At 45.0% G+C, this 15478-nt stretch overlaps 1 protein-coding gene across 1 annotated transcript in view; it reads right to left on the reverse strand.

The window, feature by feature from the left end:
• Nucleotides 1-15478, reverse strand: part of Antxr1 (ANTXR cell adhesion molecule 1) — a 194036-nt gene that overhangs the window by 114389 nt on the left and 64169 nt on the right. The window contains exons 9-10 of the mRNA XM_036182094.1: nucleotides 9467-9527; nucleotides 1184-1282 (exon numbers count right to left, since the gene is read on the reverse strand). Coding sequence (XP_036037987.1) covers nucleotides 1184-1282; nucleotides 9467-9527 — 160 coding nt within the window. The remainder of the gene's footprint in view (nucleotides 1-1183; nucleotides 1283-9466; nucleotides 9528-15478) is intronic.

The raw sequence follows: 15478 nt of genomic DNA on the forward strand, positions 1-15478 counted from the left end.
CTGCTCAGGGACACTGAAAAATGGTTTCTAACAGCACACACATTTTAGACCCACGAGAGCATTCCAAAGTTTTTAATAAAACTAACTGAATGTTTTCAATGTTTGATATTATCCCAAGCCAGAAATTCCAGATGTCTGTACGGAAGCCACCACTTGTGTTTAAACTATCAAGAGGGCTTTAAGGTGTCAAGGAGAGAAAAAGAGGTGTGTTCTTCAGTTTTCCTAATTTAAAAACAGGTTCAGACCTCCTCTCTTCTGGGGCTATAAGGAGAAAACCCAGAGTGAGTAGTGAGCGGGTGGAGGTCTGCCTTCCTTTCCTCCTAACCCTCTGGGCTGCAGAGCAAAGGATGAAGCATGGAATCGCACAGCATGATGGAAAATGGAGCACAGTGTGGCTGTTGTTTATCACTGCAGACAAGGAGCCAGTAATTGTCTGTGTGATGGAGGCCAGATGCAAATAATAACCAGGCTCCCGGCATCTGCCTTTCTAGAACCAGACCTCCCATCTCTCCTGGACAGCCACTGAGTCACACGTCTTTAAATTCAGATCTTGCCTGCTGTAAATGTCTCCTGGAGGTTCCACTGTTACGACAGTTCATTTTCCCTCATGAAAGGCACTGAGGATTTACTTCCATTGCCCTGATTTCGTGTAAAGTATTCACCACAATGAGAGTTTCTTGGCTGCTTGGATCAAGAACCTTCCAGAACAAAAAAAGTCCCTGAATCCTCACATACAAGCCCAGTATTCTGGTTTTTGCTTTATTCAGGATTAATCAATTTGGACCATCTTGTTTTCATTCTTACTCTAGAATCTCCAGTGCTTTGCTGCAAAGCCTTAAGTTGCACAGGCCCTAACTAAGCAGGCCTGCATGGCCAAAGGGGAGTGAGGGACTTGGTAGACCATAGGAAGGAAACAGGCACTCCTCCCTGCCTCCTTAGGGCTGGTTCTCTTCTGTAGGGGACACTGAAAGCTCTTGTCAAGTTTTGTCCTGATTCCCAAGCTGGGTACCCCTGGGCTGTTCCTACCTAGTGGGGTCTAGTCTCTGGTCAGAACCAAGAGCACACCAAATGGACCAACTGTTCCTCACTGGGGGCCTCATTAGCACTGAACAATTCTCTGAAGGCCACTTAGAGTGGCTGTGCTGGCAATGTCCCCCCCACCCCCACCATCACCAGGACTTACTGAGTGTGACCGAGTCATTGATCTTGAAGCTGCAGAGGACCCTGTCCACATTGCGTGCGTGTCGGAAGCCATTTCCTCTTACAACCACTTGAAAGGACTCTGAAATGAGGAACAACACCACACATTACCTGACCATCTCCCGTGAGCTTGCTTTCTGTCCACCACAGAGCCTCTGGCTGCCATTTCCACAGGCTTCAGAACCCCAGGGACCAGGTCAAGTAGGGGAACGAGAGCGACAGGAGAGCTCCTTTCCACTCACTGACCCCTTCTCTCCCATGTTCTCAAGGAAGACGGCTTCCTGCTCAGAAGTGCCAGTCCCTACTTCAGCTCCTGCCTGCAAGGCCTTCCTGCCCCCTCTATTCAAAGCCCATGCACTTTTCAAGTCTCCAAAACAGCCAGAGGGGACCTAGGGAAGGGTCCTCCATTTCCTCCCTGCATCCCTCCTTGAGTTTGATTTACATTTTGGAATCTCCTGAAAGATTTCTTCAGAGCCAAGATGCCTCCCTAAGCTTTAGGAACCCTGGTCCATGGCACTCCAAGCCTATGGTGAAGCGCTGCTGAGCATGCGGCTGTGTAGAGTGTGGAAGTGTCCTTTTGGTCCCCCCCCCCCCCCAGGAAAGTATTCCTGCAGTTCAGTGGCAGTGTGACACTTCCGCAGCTTCCTCTCTCCTGGGTGCACGGCTGTAACGTGGCGCACGCATCACTGTACTCAGCTACGAACTCTGGAGGTCAGATGTCAAGCATGACCTGCTTGAACTGACCCTGGGCCTCCAGTGAAGGGCCATTTCTCTATGACTAGAAGAGACCTCATGGGCTTGCCTATCAATTGCACACTGGCAGAATGTATGTCCAGTTATAGTATGCATGACTGACAGTGTTATAGGCTTGGAAACTCTTTATAACATTGTCCTACCAAGGAAAAAAGCCAGTTAGTGAAGTGTGTAAGAACACCTGCATGCGTCTGATGCTATCAAGCCATCCATTCTGTTTCTTCATTTACTTATTTCTGCGAGCCTGTGCACCTGCAGGTAGAGGCCAGAGGACAACCTTAGCTGGTGGCCCTCAGGAGCTATCTACCTTGATTTTCGAAGCAGGATCTCCTCTGACTTTAGGTTTGCTGCGTAGGCTAGGCTGGATGGCCAGCGAGCCCCACCTGCCTTTGCCTTCCTAAGGCTAAAATTAAAAGCATCTGCCACCATACCGGCTTGAAAGGTTCTTTTCTTTAACCTGTGTCCTGGGCACTGAACTCCAATCCAGAAGAAAAATGGCAGCTTGTGGAAGCTGATCTAGAGTAAGTTGCTACCCAAATAGAGACTTTGTTTGAGGAAGAATGGAATTAAGGAGCTAGCATATGGGACTCTTTCAAAGTGAAATAAATGTCATGAGTTGAGGTCACTTTCATTCCCATGGAATTCAGAGATCTTGCTTGCCAAAGCAATAACTGATAGTTAATGGCCCCTCACTGTGCCAGCCCAGTGGTGAGCATTGTGAGGATCTGATGTAATTTCCATCTCTCTGAAGGCCAGGGAGTATGGCTGAGAAAGTGATCTCAGAGAGGTTATGAAATTGCTCAAGATCACACTGATAAAAACCGTCAGACACGATCTGGAACCCAGGGAAGTCAGGCACAAGGGCCACTAGCTAATCTGCCACCCACTATCCTCTTACCACCATCGGGCTGAAGGAGAAATTGGACGCTCACTGTGTTGGGACCTTGGAGTAATTTAGGAGTTGGGCTATGATTTCTTTAAAGCTCTTCGTATCCTAATTTTGGGCAGGTGTGCTCACTTGTCAGTCGTGTTGGGCTGAACTACACAAGAAACAAAAAACTAGCTGTGAAACCACAGCGGCCCTGTGGGTTGAGAGTACAAACAAGAAGGCAGGCTTCCAGATGAACTGGGACCAGAAGAGAAAGGGAATCAAGATTCTGACCTTCTGATGATTTGCCCAGAACCAACAAAGCTGGACTCATATCCTCAGAGTCAGAACCTTGGTTGGGAACTTTATTAATCAATGTGGTTTTTCAGGGCTGCAGTCACGAGCAGTGAGGATTTATATATGCATGCTGATACTTGCACACAATTGCTAAGTTTAGAAAAGTGGATTTAAAACTTTAGATGTTTCCCACCCTGGCACATCTCCGATTACCGGCTGGTTCAAAGGATGGGAGACTCTAACTGCACCGTCTTTCCTCAATGAAGCTTGGGGAAACCTATCTTGTGTTTCTAGTTTGAATGCCAGACATAAAGACATCTGGTTGATGCTGCTGCCGATTCCACATGTTTTCTGCCTTGCCTTTGGCCTCCCTCTTGTTTCCTCATGGATCAGCAGAAGGAGAGGAGATGCTGGAAATAGGCTGCACTCCAAGCTCTCTTCACTAACACCATGTTCAGCACTGGCAGTTCAGCTGTTGAACCCTCTATAAAAGCAGCACCCCACATGTCTGGTTGGCCCAGGCTCAGGGAGTTGAGGAAGGAAGACAGCAGGGACCCATGATGGGAAGCAAACCATACAACCACTTAGGCCTGGGGAGAAGATGCCGGAGTGAGAGGCAGGCTCCCACCCTGCCTGGCACAATTTCCATGTCAGCACACACATTTGGTTTCCAGAACAGCTCAAACATCTGACCCAGCAGCCTCACTGGAATGCCAGAGCCTTGTGCAAAGAAGTTATGTAACAGTTCTGTGTAATGAATCTGTAGCAAGGAGGAACCAGGCGACACCCCATTCAGGGCCCCCACTCTAATGTTCTTTATCCTCAGAGCCAAGCAATCTACCCTTCACAGTCTGCACAGTTCAGTGCTTACAGAAAATGTGAACACAGAATCCTCTGTAGGATCCTAGCTCCTTTGGGAAGGTTTGGGATGGACTGTGAGCCTTCAGGGAAAACTGTCTATGTGCAGTGGTCTTTGATGTAATCTTTTGTGATATTTATCTTTAAAGGTATGTATCCTCAAGACGTAGTAAGTTCATTAGGATCCTTGTGCAATTCTTGTCCCTAATGAGAATCTTGATGGCAGGAGTTAGCATTTCTATTTCTGCTAGATACTTGCCTATGCTAACCAGGGTAGGCTTACCTCCATGTAAGCTCACTGGATAAATGAAAGAACAAAATGGGGAAAGGCAAGGTGCTCATGTGTTCAGGTCCCAGCCAGTCTAATCTGGGAACCTTCTGAGGTCAACGAATGAAAATAGGTTCAGTATCATTAGTCATTATGGAAATGCAAATAAAAACTGCAATACCGTTTCATAGCTGATATGACAGCTGACGGAAAGAGACAGGCAGTAAGGAACTGGTGAAGTAATGAAAATCCATGTGCATTGTTAGTGGGACAACCTCTTTGGCAATAGTCTGGCACTTCCTGAAATTTTAAATATAATTAATCCATGAGCCAAACCTTCTGCTCCTAGATATATGTCCAAGAGAAATGAATACTGTCTATCCACACAAAAACTTGCACAAGAACTCACAATAGCACTGTTCTAAGAGCCTACAATAGGAGCAACTGAAGCCCATTAACTGATGAATAAGATTTCCCTACGTAAGGGAATATTACCTAACCATAAACAGACCCAGTTCTGATGCATGCTGTGCCACAGGAGCCTTAGAAACACTATGCTAAGTGAAAGAAGTCAGATGCAAAAGGGTGCACATGCACATGGCAGGATTCCATTCTTGTGAAACGCCCAATTAGCAAAGCCAGAGACAGGAAGCAGATTAGCGGCTGCTGTGGTGGGGGATGGGAGTGGCTGCTCACTAGGTAGTGTTTCTTTCTGGATGATGAAGCACTATGGAATTAGGTGGCTGCTGTGATCACACAACACTGATATAAATAAATGCATTGAATGCTTTACAAGGGCGAATTCTGCAGTTTGTGAGTTAAAAAGAGCAAAAAATAAGGGGTTTGGCAAACCTACTCTATTCTCTACTTTCTCCTTTTCTTCAGTTTCCTTCCTTCCTTCCTTCCTCCCTCCTCCCTCCCTCCGTCCCTCCTCCTCTTCTCCCTCCCTCCCTCCCTCCCACTCTCCCTCCCTCCCTCCCTCCCTCCCTTCTTCTCTCCCTCCCTCCCTGTCTCCCTTTCTCTCAATTAAAACACACAGTTTTGGGATGGTTTCCTATCTTCATTGGACTGGAAATAGAGCCATTTCCATGTTTTTCCTTTGCTCTGCTATCAGTTTGGGTTCCTTCCTAATAAATGCTGTTGTCCATCTAAGAGACTTCAGACCGTTCTGATTTTGTAACAGGGTCTGTGAGACAGATGTAACTGGCGTACACTAGCATGCACGGGGAAGGTGGGATTGAATGTGAGATTCACACTTGAGAGCAGACAGGATGTCGACCTCTTTACCACCATCAACGTTCTGCTCTGTCGCCCATAACTTTCTTCCTGTTCCTCCTTCTGTCTCAGAAACCACTGCTCTGCTTTCTAAGAAAGCAGCAGTTCGAATTTTCTAGAAATTCATGTGAATGGAGTCACACAACAGGCTGTTTTGCTTGATTCTTCCATCAGTGTGATTAAGAGTCCCCTGTGATTGCTTTGAGGTTTACACAAGGTTTGTTTCAGGGATGAGTAATATTCCAACATAAAGAAAAATTAATTTTTTTGTCCATTCACTTGCTCATGAATATGTAGTGGTTTACAGCGCTGGGTCTATTAAATAGAGATAGTAGGAGCAACAGTCTATTAATTTTGTCTGGTCATAGATTTCATTTTCCCTTTTGTTTTGGGCAAATGTCTAGGGATGGCAAAGCTGGGTCATTCAGTCGGTGTTCATTTAATTTTTTAAGAAACTGTTTTCCACTGTGGCTTCCTGCTTTGCATTTTCTTCGACAGTATATGAGAATTCTTCTTCCAATCAGAAATATCTTAAATTAAGGTGTGTGTGTGTGTGTGTGTGTGTGTGTGTGTGTGTGTGTGTGTGTGTCTAAAAGACCATGAACCATTCATTTCATTCAGAAGAGGGTCTAGCATCAGGCATGAGTGCTTTGCAAAACAACTGAGAAGATCAAAAGATGAAAACACCGACTGACTTTGCCTGAACTAGTCTATTTCAAGCACCTGAATTTCAACAGCGAATGTGAAGGTGAAAATGATTTGCTTTTGTACGAACCTTCCCTGACTCATTAGAAACAGTGGTAAACAGTGGGCTACTCCAACTGCCTCTGAAATGTCGGGTGAGGGACTGAGTCTTGTAAGTGCTTGTGAAGACTTTAAATGCAGACCAGATTTGATCCCAGTAAGTTCTTGCCTGGAGTATACAGTGAACTCTGAGCCTGAGGCCCACTGAGCTCACAGTGTGTGTTTCCTAAACAGGAGTTCAGTTAGGTGGAGCCAGCCTATGGATAGGCTAACTTTCCTAATGACACAGAACCTGACATGCAAGAATGTTTAATAAGAACGTTTAAAGACATCTGTGTTGGAAGGGAGCAAAGCTATTTAAGTGAAGGTGGCATCAAAGCTGCCACCCAGCAGGTGACTACTGTGTGCCTTGGAACAGGGTCTGAGTCAGGACAAGGCAGCATGCTGAATGGCCACCGTATATGGGTCTGAGTGGGGGTGATAACAGAGAATGAAAAAGGACTTTTGAATGGGAAGGAGTGTGTGCATGTCTTATGGAAGTCACTCATTCCCAACCACGGTTATCCTGAGCAAATACAGCTCCACATCACTAGATGTGATTTTTCAGATAATATGAAAATTGGAATCTTTAAGTGATTTAGCATATTAACAATAACTGTATTTTAAAAAACTGCAGTGTGGATAAAAAAGAATGCATGTGACTGTCACTCAAAGCCTGCAGACTGGCAGCTTTCATCCTCTGAGCCTGGAAGCATTCTGCTTCCAGGTACTTTGACTAGTGACACATCCTTTAGTGACATGTACTTTTATTCCCCTGCATCAGTGAAATCAGGTTTTCCCTAACCTTGCTTGTATATGAAGCTGGCTATTTGAGCCCACATTCTACCATTAATACTTATCCTGTAAAGACCTTATTCCTCTCTGTCCCCTGCTGCCTCACACAGTACCTGACACTGGACAACCCACCTGGAGAACCTGGCAGATCTCGTGGGCCCTACTTCTGTGTCATATGCATTAAGTTTATGTATACAATTTCTAAAATTGTCTCAAACACTTTGACAGTATGTGAGGGAGACTTGGAGTAATTTGTGGAGTCTAGGATTATTGAGGAGGGCTTTTTTCTATTGTATAAATAGCTATTGCCTTTTAATTTCATTCTAACCAAACAGTTAAAAAGAACCTCTTATGGCTGTATGGAAGGAGTTAAAAAGGATCAAATAGAGAAAAGTCAATGGTATTGTGTTTTGAAGGAACACATAAGTGAAGATATTCATCAAATTTTATTGATGGCCTATTTAGTGCCAGGTACTTTGCTAGGCAGGGAAACATGGAGAGAAATAAGGTGCTTGGGGGAAGGAGCTAATAATTCTTGAGAATTAGAAACTGCCATCTGATGTATCACAAGGTTGTTACACATCCAAGATTGCAAAGCCAAAGCCTGAGTTTTCCTCATGTATGAGATACTTGTGCAATCAAGGGACTTCCTTGTCTCCTAATCACCTTAAGTTCAGAATTATAAAAAACATACTGTTTTCACATGGAGTTCAAGTACTCTGAATAGCCCACTCCTTTATGGGAAGCTCTCGAAGCTCAGCAGTGACTGGCCTTGAAGTCAATGCAGTCTGATCCAGTTTAGACTCTGCCCTTCACAGGCCCTTTACAAGGCCCTGGCCTGAGTTCATGTGGTCATATCTTTTGACAAATTTCTCTCCCCTGTGTTTTTGATTTATTCATTTTATGTGTGTGTGTTTTGCCTTCATGTATGAGCACTATCTGTGTGTTTGATATCCTTGGAGTTTCATCAGAAGAGGGCACCAGATCCCCTGAGACTGGAGTTACAGATGGTTGTGAACCACCATGTGGGTGTTGGGAATCGAGTCTGGGTCCTCTGCAAGAGCAGCGAGTGCTCCTAAGTCCTGAGTTGTCTCTCCAGGCCACACACTTTTTTCTTATAAGGTGGAGCTCAGGCTGGCATTGAACTGGTCATCTTCCTGCCTCAGCCTCCCAAGTGATGGGATTGTATGTGTAAATCACCACAACAGGCTTTCTTAGGAAACATTCTCCTGGAGTGGTCCCTGTGGTGAACACATTCCTCTGCCATTTGTGCTGCCAAACAACAATTTATTTGAACATAGGAAGGAAATCTTTTCAAATTGCTTTTCTTCAGAAAATTAACACATATCTCTGAAGATCACCAAGTATTTTGCTAACATACATAACAACACATGTGTATGTATATATTAATGTATGTGCATATGCATTCATATATGTATGGAGCTCATACATATGTGTGTACATATGCATTCACATAAGCATTGAGTCTCCCTAACATGTATGTTTGTATGTATTTAATGTAAGGTTGACACAGATTTAGTGTCTACCTCCTTGGCCATTTTCAATTGCTCTAAAATGCAATCAAGAATTGAGAAGGAAATCCTTAAGCAAGCACCTCAATTATGCCAGTAAAATATGCCACAAGCAAGCCCTTCCTGCAGGATCTACTGTCTCATCTGGGTTGGGTGATGTATTTTCTGTTGATAATTAATGACTAGCATTTGGTGTTCAGAGAGGCTAGAGATGGAACATCAACAGGGTCTCACAGTAGTGAATGACAAAAGATTCAGGGGGCAGGGACCCAAAGAGTCTGTCCTCGGATCTGTAGCACCCAGCAATGTGCCTGGTCCACTGGGAGAAGTTACTGTGACTCAAAGAAAAGGCTGCTCTCTAGAGATTTCCTGCATTGATGATAAACTGTAACAGACCTTACAGTGATGCCTGGAGTTCTAGACCACCATTTTATAAGTCCTGGTAGATAGAACAATTAAGACAAATAAATACATCAAGTCCACAGAATACTTAAGAGCAACATGTCAGGGGAGGCCCAGGGTTCACTGCGGCCCTCTGGCATGATCTACATTGGGATCAGCCTTGCATCAAGGTGAGAATCCGGCATTTCTATACTTTCCTTGTGCTCATGTGCCAGGACAAGGGGATTCTGAGAGCTGATCTCAGGCTTTCCAGCAACTGACATATTTCTCCTTTCTTTTCCTTCCCACACAGCAGATTTAATTGGCAATTTCTGATTGTTTTAAACACATCTGCGCTTGTCGCACTTCCACTCCATTACCCATGAAGCCAATATAGATTGGAGCTCAAAATACCACCAACTCAATGAAAGCGATTAGCAGTTAATTTCAATTTACCTCCTGCGCATATGGTAGACGGTTCGGCTGCTAGAATTTCGATGCAGGATTTCTTTAAAATCTAGGTGGAGAGGAAATAAAACAATCAATGACAGGCTTGTTTTACTAAAAGAATTAAGACAGTGCTCTCAGGTACGAGAAAGAGAAGTTCAAGGGCACTGGAGTGCAGGAGAAACTGTGGGTGACACACCATTGTCACTGCCACACATTGGTGAGCCCAGCTGTGCCAGGGGCTGCTGAGTGTCCAGACAGACATAAGACCCCGTCATTCACTTGACCCTTCAGGATTTATTTTAGGTTTTTTATTGAACCTATTAGACAGGAGTCCTGTTTTGAATCAAGAGATTGAACGTGGCATTACAAATGTTCTCTCTAAAATTCCTTCCCTGGGGGAGATGTGAACATGTCAGCAGTGGGTAGCCCCCCCCCCCCAAGAGGAAATCTCAAAGGAAGCCTAGCTGGCCTTGGGAAGATGGAGGCAGTTTGGCTTGGAGGACAGTGCCTCAGGACAAAATGTGACTTTTATGTGACATGGCCAGTCCTAGGTTGGAGGAGAGCTAAAGGAGCAGATGGTGGGGGTTAAGCCCGAGGGTTTATGGGAGACAGTTGTGGGGAGCTATGCTAGGGGTTCCCCAGAAGAGGCAGCTTCGAGTGGGACTGTACCAGCAGTTGGGTCAGCCGGGGTACAGCTGGGAAAGCAGGGGGCACAGTGGACCTGCAGGGCACAGGAAGAGTGAACAGCAGAGAGGAGGTTCGAGCACAGGTATGGCTCGCCACAGGCTTGGCGGTCACACTGCTCAGAGTTCTTTCATAGGCAAAGTCTGGAAAGTTGCCCTGGCCTGCTTCGCAGGTTGCACGCTTGCCTTACTCTTCAGGTGGACTCCCCGCCCTTGTTCAGATGGAAGGAACGTGTCCTCTAGCTGAGGTATGCTTCTCTCCACCTCCTATGCATTCTACCCCTCGTCAAGTACTGACTAACATTTCAACCAAGCATTTTAAACAAGTAGGGGGCACTGCACTAATCTGCTAACCACATGTGGTTGGGGCTTACTTACTATGAAATTTGAGATGGTTCGGAGAGTCGAAATGTATCGTTTCTGAACTTGTCAAAGGGTATTTGTTAAACCAGCTAATGATGTAATGAATAGAATTCAGTTTGTAAAGGATGGAAGTGTCTTCTAGAGCTGGGAAATAGGAAAAAGAATAGAATTCTAGAGCTGGGAAATGTCCATTCATCTGCATGGATGTTTACTTAGGTAAACTTCTTGTTCCAGCTTACACTTAGACAATCCACCCACCCTGATAGATGATCAATTGGAAAGGGCAACAAATTACAGTTCAGAGGATGGATTCAAGGGCAAATGGGAGAAAGATGGCGTGAGGAGTCAGTCAGGAAAGATGGGCAGGGAGGGGCTTATCTCCTTGGAGTTAGCTCCAAGCCTTCCAGTAGTTAAGTGCAGAAGTACTGAAGAACATCTCAATCCACGGAATGAAAACACCAGTTTCTCAAGAAAGACAATATTTACCCAATCCAGGAAGAAATCTGGGCGTCCTCAGAGAGCAGCAGGGTGAAAGGAAATGAACAGATAAGCTTAAGAAAAAATCTGTATCTGGAGAGCAGATGATGAAACAGCATAAGTTACTTAGATCCGTTAGCAGTCACCAGTGTGACTTTTAACAGCAAAAGATTCTTTGATCCATTAGTAGTTACCAGTGTGACTTTTAACAGCAAAAGTTACTTAGATGTGTTAGTGGTTACCAGTGTGACTTTTAACAGTAAAAGTTACTTAGATCCGTTAGTAGTTACCAGTGTGACTTTTAATAGCAAAAGTTTCTTTGATCCGTTAGTAGTAACCAGTGTGACTTTTAGGAAGCCCTAAAAGTTATGAAAAGCAGCATTCTTTCTTGCCAATTTTATTTTCAATTATTCATTCATTCTCTTGTGTGTGTGTTCATGTGTGCACACGGGAGTTGTGAAGGCCATGGGACAACACTGGGGATTGTTCCTCGGGCTTTGTCCCCTTCCTTTTGAAAGTCTCTCCTTAGGCTGGCTAGCCAGTGACCTGCTTGTCTCTGCCCCGCTAGGGCTGAGATTATTTACTTCCTTTTTTAAACTTGGGTTCTCAGGCTGGAACACAGGTAGGTCTTCAGGATGCGGAGCGAGCGAGCCCTTTACCGAGTGAGCCAACTCCCAGCCCCTGGTTTAAAATGCACATTTCTGGGCTCTTCTTACAGTGCGGCTGCATGGAATTTTTGTCATTTGCCTTCCCAGGACCCTGTTTGTCTTCAGCTTCCTCTTGATTCTGTACCTGGGTGGTGGTTCCCTCAGCTCTAGCTTAATCAGATACTTTTCCCACCCCACACTGGTGTGGCCTCATGCCTCCCTCCTGCTAACCTGACCCCATTGCAATGACCATGGAATGTTCTGAATGTCACATCTCTCTCTTGAGCATCTCTGTTGGAGTTCAAAGTCCCTACAAAACTGGCTCTGGACACTCTGTCTCAATGCTGAGTTCTTAATTTCCCTTTGTCCTCGGTCTGACTTGACATCAGGGACAACCCCAACGATACATCTGGGGGACAGGCATGTGGCTTTTCCATGCTTCCCCATCCTATGGTCCCTCTGTCTTAGGCCTTTAGTAGTATCCTAGAACGAAATACTGTCTTCCTCAGGTGGCACCCTACCTGAATGTGTTGACTACCCCACTGTAGACTGCTTGTTGGCTCTCCTGCCTCCTGGGTCACTTTACAGGTCCTCAGGGACAGATCTCCAAACAGACCACATTGAAGGAAATGGAACAAAGTCATAGGTAAACAGTGGCATCAGAACAGCAGAGCTGTGTTTTGATGTTTTGCAAAAATTCCTCAGATTTCCTCTAGAAAGTGGAATCAATCATTTAATCATTCACAACTGAAGATTTCAAAACAGTGTAAGAATAAAGCTGAGCTATTAGGTCTGTCTTTTTTCCATTTCCCAAAACAAGCACCATGACACGTCTGCTCATATAAGTTCCTGAATTTCCATTGATATTTCTGAATCCATCCTAACATACGACCAGGATTTGGTAAAAGAAATTTCCATGAATCTTTGATGATAGACACACTAACAGGGTCTGTCATAATAAACACATGCTGTATTATTTTCTCAAAGTGTCTGCAATTAGCTGATAACACTGAGGAGTGTATGTATAAAAGGCCAAAAAATGTCAGCCAAGTGCTGTGATTCAATCAAGTAAAAACACAGCTTTCCCAACCTTAATTTAAAACATCTGGAAGGGAGCATAACAGCCAGCAGAGTAAAATTCATCAGTGGGGATGGGCAGAGTTTGTTCAGGATCATAGCTCCTGCTAGCTTGGAATCTCTGGCTTCAAACGGTAGGGAAATCTTAATGGTATCGGTGGGTCTTAGGGCTGGGGTGACCCCTTGATTACAAGTAGCCCAGACTATATTGTCATCACTCTGCCTGAACTGAAGCCGACTGCAGCTCAGTTCAGAGACTGGAGACTCTGAAGGTGAGGGGCTAGAGGGCCCTTCTCCTGCAAGGCAGTATTAGCTATGAAGGATGTATGGATGTACTGTTAGGTCGAAATTCCCCAGAACGGCAGTGTTGCTAACTATGACAGTCTGGGCTCAGCTCAGGCTGGACACAGGGGGATTGTTGGATGATAGATAAAAGCTCATATGCAGCATTCTTCAGAAACCAGTCCAATGGTTTGTGCCAAGAAGACCCACTTCCTTTATCCCTTCTGACCTGGACAAATGGGGCATCTGGGCTATCTCCTGGCTCTTCTTTCCTCCCCGACTCCTCCACCATGCTCACTCCCAGGCTGTTGCAGTTTATGGGCTTCCCAAATGCTTTCCTTTATAACCTGCAAGGCTTTCCCCTGATTAGTTTTTCTCTCTGTTCCTGGGAGACAGCCATGACAGCTATAGGCTCCTCTAGAAGCTTCTGGCTCCCCTCTCTCTACCACCAGAGAGACAGTCATGCAGCTATCATATTTACAATAAACCTTTCTTTTCTCCCATGGAGCCGTCCAGTTTGGTGGATCTGCCACAGGATAACTTCTCATTGGCTAGCTGAATCTGTCCAGTTCTCTAACACAAAAACTTAGCAATTTTCCTCAAGCTGTTTGCCTGGCTACTCTCCAGAAACAGTAGAAGCCCTGCCAGCAAGTCCAAGTGACCCCAGCATGAAGAAATCTGTGTCTACCCACAATTCAGATCAGCTGCCCTCCTTCAAGGACCTATCACACTTTATAAGTATGCTTGTTTCTAATAGGCCGCTGCCCTTCAGATTGTACGTACAACATGGGTTAAGACTGGATCTGTTCTTACCCACCCTTGTATTCACAAAGACTAACCTGGCACACAGTAGGGACTAAATATTTATTAGAGTGAAAAAGTGAATTCAAGGAACATTTTCTGTGTGCCCTTAATACAGCACCCTACTCCTGTGCTCTCCTTTCTTTGTCTGTATAATTCCTGGGCCTTCTGAATACATTGTCTACACCACTGCTTACTGAGCATCTCCCAGTCTGGGACTGCCTGCCCAGGAGGACTGCTTTGCCATCTCCATCTCTTTAATGGATAATCTTCAAATCATAATGTTGTAGGTGATCTAGGGGAGCTTGCTTTTAAAAGACCTTGCCGTTTTTGCTCGGGAAAACCCACAGAGGTCTATGTTTAGAAGGTGGGACTTGGGCTTCCCCAGTAGGGCCATACAATTTTCACAGCTGATGGCAGAAGACATGTTGGATAAGCCTGGGACCCTTTGCTTTTAGAAAGATCCCGACAGCCTGGGCTATGCAACTGGTTCATTCTTGTTTTCTAGATCATCCTGTGAGCTCAGACGATTCAATCTGAAATTTACAGTTAAGTAGTAACGAAGTCAGACACTCTTCTTTGTCAAATTCTGCCCCACACTTTAAACCAATGGTCACATATCTGTTAACAATAGAAATGGGGCAGGTGGTGGTGGTTCACGCCTTTAATCCCAGCACTCAGGAGGCAGAGGTAAGTGGATCTCTGTGAGTTCGAGCCAGCCTGGGCTACAGAGTGAGTTCCAGGAAAGGCGCAAAGCTACACAGAGAAACCCTGTCTCAAAAAAGGAAAAAAACAACAACCAAAAACAAACAAACAAACAAAACCCCCCCAAACCGGAAATTGGCCAAGGTCCATATCAGTCTTTAAAATAAATGCTGAAGGGCTGGGGAGTTAGCTCAGTGGTAGAGTGCTTGCCTAGCAAGCACAAGGCCCTGGGTTCAATCCTCAGCTCAAAATAAATAAATAAAATAATAAAATAAAATAAATGCTGAGTATTTCACATGTATTTTTCTGGGACACAGTGATTTTATGTGCTCTGATACAATATTCCAAATAAAGAAAGCATAAACTTAAGACATGTGAAAGTTTTGGGACATAGCTCCAGCCTGCATAAGTATGTCATTCTTTATAATTTGCAGGCCTGATGGGGATCTGGTCTGAAGGCAGACAGGGCAAGCTTGGGAAACTGAGGACACTGTTTGTTTTCCCACTAAACCATGTTCCCACCATGTTTTCAGGAGGAAAGCTCAGATAGCTGTGACCACTGGATTCTGGTTTGCTCAGCAGGAGAACATTTTTGCCTGCCACCCTCGCCCATTAGAGCACCACACTAGTATAACAAGCTTGCTTCTCAGAGGCCACCTTTTCTATGAAATCACAGCTGCTGTTGCCTAGAGAGAGGGAACTGCAGTTGCAGGGGGGGGGGAGCTGCAACTTTCTGAGAAGTCTCCGGTAGCCTCTGCAGCTGTGGGAATCTGTGTGAGTTGGGGCTTTTTAATAAGCAGAATAAGAACAATAGCAGGAGAAATGCCTGGCCCCAAAGTCCGCAGAGCCTCAGTGTAATTAGTGACTGCTGAGGCAAGTGATTTTTTTTTTTTTTTAAAAGACTTTCTGCTCTACTCCAGCAACTACAGTTTGACTCTATTTTTACTTCATATTCCAGCCTGCCAGTATGAAAAGAGCCAAGA

The sequence above is a fragment of the Onychomys torridus genome, chromosome 3, assembly GCF_903995425.1.
Source record: "Onychomys torridus chromosome 3, mOncTor1.1, whole genome shotgun sequence".
In the NCBI taxonomy this organism is placed as follows: domain Eukaryota; kingdom Metazoa; phylum Chordata; class Mammalia; order Rodentia; family Cricetidae; genus Onychomys; species Onychomys torridus.